This window comes from Trypanosoma equiperdum (genome assembly GCF_001457755.1).
Source record: "Trypanosoma equiperdum strain OVI genome assembly, contig: ctg_753, whole genome shotgun sequence".
Lineage (NCBI taxonomy): Eukaryota > Euglenozoa > Kinetoplastea > Trypanosomatida > Trypanosomatidae > Trypanosoma > Trypanosoma equiperdum.
The window spans coordinates 11,830-15,431 of NW_027124702.1; the positions used below are offsets into that span (position 1 = coordinate 11,830).

Sequence of the window (3,602 nt, forward strand, 5' to 3'; positions counted from 1 at the left end):
CGGGAGAGAGTGAAAAGACTGAAAGAAAGGCGGATGAATTGACGCATATGCGTATGCACGTGAGTGTGTGCGTGTTGTTTTTTTTTGCTATTATACGCAGATATGATAAAAGCTGAATAAAGAAAAAAAAAGAGTTATCTCACAAAAAGGAACAAAATCAAGAGAAGCAGGTGAACCCACCAAAAAAAAAAAAAAGATGAAAATAACTTGAAAGAAAACAAAAAGTGATTATGACAAACAAAATCACAAGAAAAAAAAACTGCATCAATATCGCTTTGCTGATACGATGGGTAAATACAGGAGAGACGAAGTGCAGATGAGCACCCGGCACCATGTGCACCAAGATAAATAAAGAAAAAAGAAAAAGAAACTACTCCTCTACCTAAACGCATACTCTTTCATACATGCGCGTGCTTTCACATATCTTCATTATTTCTTCATTAAGTAATACGACCAAATGTGTGTAACATTAATCAACAGGACTCTTAACACATATTTATGCATATTTATATACACACAAGCACACACACACACACACACACAAACACACAAACACATGTGCAGATCCGCGCAAAGAAAGAAAGAAAGAGGAAGTTGTGGAAAGCACAAGAAACATTACAATCAATGCCTCCTCCACATAATTTCCTCGTCAAAAATCATAACTTATGTCACCACCATCTATTATTTTTTTTTAAATATCCTCCACAAGCTCTTTTACTTTACTTCCTTTATTATTTCTTTTACATCTTAAATCCATATATTCCCCGTGATCCCATACCTTAATAATTTGATTAGCTTCGATTCTCCGCCATGTCGTCATTACTTCCCTCCTCTTTTTCACCTCGTCCCACAGTACAACTCTCTTTCAGCAAGCAAAAGGGCCACCTGCTCACGAAGTTTTTCCGTCAAGTCCTGCTGCCGAGCCAGTTTTTCCTCCAACTCCCGTTTCCCCTCAAGTGCTTTGCGGGCGCGAGCTAATTCCCTTTCCAGGTGAGCCACTCGGTCTTTTGTTGCGCAGGAATCACGGTAGAAACAAATAAATTCATCAACAAGTAACTCCATCTCGCTTGAAGTGGAATGAGGGTCCAGTGAGGAAACTGTTCGGCCCTCTGCAACCGCTTCAGAACCATTTCCACCCTGTGGAGGGGATGCAGAAGAAGTTGCGGGGACATCGACATTGCCCACATCATGTCGTTCCTCATCCCTGCACAGGATATCTTTGAATCGCAAGCGTTGGGCATCAGAAACATTTGCAGAAGTGGGACTCGTCGCCTGGCAGTTGCTGATGCCACTGGAATTAGCAGTATAATCTATATTCTTTCCCATTGTAGGTTTGGCATTCCCAATTTCGCTTTTGTTTGAAACATTTTCAATCCCGCCGTCACCAAAAGAAGGTAATTGCAGCACTCCCGAGCATGAAACGCCTTTCATAGCATTCTGTTCGGCATCTACAACATTCTTTATTCCACTGGGACAACCATCATCTACCTTATTTAAAGTTCCATCTGACCCACGAGTGGAAGGGTTGGCGGCCTCTGAAGAGGAATGACGGCAACCTTCACCACTACATGCCAGATTCAAATCTGCAGCAGTTTCAGCGCCATGACTCAAGTTGCCTGCCACTCCCGATTCAGCCGCGAGAGCTGGTGGAGAGCGAGCCAGCAGCACTCGTGTTTCCTTCTTTGCAGTTGTTAAAATAATTGAATATGGTGCTTCGACACCACTGGCCCTATGCAAGGGCATATCGACAAAACGTTCCCCCTGACACGCTTTGCTTAATTCCTCCTCGTGAATCAGTTGATCGTCCATACTAAGCGGAACACACACGCCGGAGCGTGGAGTGAGTCCGCTCAATGGAGAGTCCACGTGGGTAGGATCAACTCGTCGCTCCTTTTTCGAGACCACAGAGCCTCGTTTGTGCTTATCAGATGAAAAACTCCGCTGACCGGTATTCGGCAAGCGACTCCCTGAGCCGCAGGCAAGCGAAGGTATTCCCTTCCTTCCAACAAGGGACACTGGACACGGTGCTGTGGTGAGCTTTTGTGCGGCGATGGCAAAAGTTAAGTCGCGTGAGAGTCGCTGAAGTGCCGTAACAGAATTGTATACACAAAGCAACACTGACGCGAATGCATTTCCCTGGCACAGAAGAGGCATCAGTAGTGCCACGGCATTGTGACGTAACACCGGTGGTTCCGGGCCATTATGAGGACCAGAACTTCTTGATAGCACCGATGACACGATCCAATCCTGAACAGCAGCATCTTCGGCTAAACAAAATATACGGAAGGTGGCCACATGCCCGTCGTCCGTGAAGAAAGTAAGCGAAAATAGCAGCGACGTACCAATCTCTGAGGGTAGTAAACCATTATTCACAGCAGAAGCAAGGCTTTCGAGGCCAATATCAAGTGCCTTGAGAGCATCATTTACGTTATTAACGGGCAGCGAACGCGCGTTTTTAATGCAGGCTCCGGTGGAAGTTACGCCACAGCGTGATTCTTGAGAAGTGCTGTCTTCACCACCGTTATTGGGTTGTGTTTCCTTCCGGGCCATATTAAAGCTAATTTCCACGTCGATATTACTCAGGTCCAACAAATCCGCCACATTGGTTCTGTCAAAAGCGATAAATGATGCTTCAGCGTCAACAAAACAATGATCTTTTCCTCTATGAGTCCCCTCCCCAGAAATGTTGCTGCCAGTGAGGTTCGTTGAGCCACCTGTTGAATTTGACTCGGCCGTAGCCGCACGCTCCAGCAGAGTCTGCTTGCGATGTTGAGAACACTTATTAACGATCATGCAGATGCTTTTCGGCAACAAACCACACGCTGACGGTGTACCAACAACGCCCAGGTGTTTCATCTCTTGCGTAGCCCCGTAAACGAGCACCGTGGCATCAACACAGTCATCGATAACGGCAGAAACAGGTGGCTCCAATACGTCCTTTAGAAGTGGGTCAATAGATTGAACAAGCTGGTAGTGCATTTCTGCAGGCCGGTCACCACCACCCACAGTGCCACGGTTCTTCTCACAACTGCCATTACCGCCATTATCCCTAAATGGTTTAAGAACAAATCCAACGTCCGCCACACGGCTAACTAACGACTCGTCACTGTTGCACTCCCGCACGATGTTCAGGAAATTATCCGAATTCATGGCGCCCCCAACACCAGAGGAAAACTTATTTATAGCATCCGTACATGGGAGTAGCACTGATCTTGTGGAGTTTTCATTTCTCTCCCGATTCCCTTCAGTATCAACCGTCATTGATTGTTCTGCAGTAACTGCGGTATTCCTTACTGTCTCACCCTTTACCATGGCCCACGACTCTCCTTCGAATGACTGAACCGCCACGTGAACATACCACTTCCGCGGGGAAACGACTGTTTCGTTCAGCATTTCCGCCATATCGTTGACACGAACGTAGCAGCCCAATCTCTCCCACACCCTGAATTTCTCTCTATGAATAGGAGTAACCAAAGATAAAGAAAGAAAAAGAGAACAAGCACTTATCCACAGCGAGTAAGCAACGATGCAGCACAAGTTATTTTATGTCATCTTTTTGTTTAGTACCCCTGCAGGACGACAAACAAATAATTCCCCCCCCC

The 3,602-nt window shown here is 46.0% G+C and overlaps 1 protein-coding gene and 1 pseudogene across 2 annotated transcripts in view; both read right to left on the reverse strand.

The window, feature by feature from the left end:
* Positions 1–392, reverse strand: part of TEOVI_000346000:pseudogene — a 675-nt pseudogene extending 283 nt beyond the window's left edge. The window contains 3 exon segments of the mRNA in view: positions 1–128; positions 130–183; positions 186–392. The exon segment at positions 1–128 is cut by the window's left edge and continues 283 nt beyond it. Of these exon segments, the coding sequence occupies positions 1–128; positions 130–183; positions 186–392 (389 nt within the window).
* A 445-nt stretch (positions 393–837) lies between these two features.
* On the reverse strand, positions 838–3,402 carry TEOVI_000346100 (uncharacterized protein; the record flags this gene model as incomplete). The annotated part of the gene is made up of 1 exon (XM_067226360.1): positions 838–3,402. One exon carries the CDS (start codon positions 3,400–3,402, stop codon positions 838–840), a length of 2,565 nt encoding a protein of 854 aa, XP_067082461.1.
* Between the last annotated feature and the right edge of the window lie 200 nt (positions 3,403–3,602).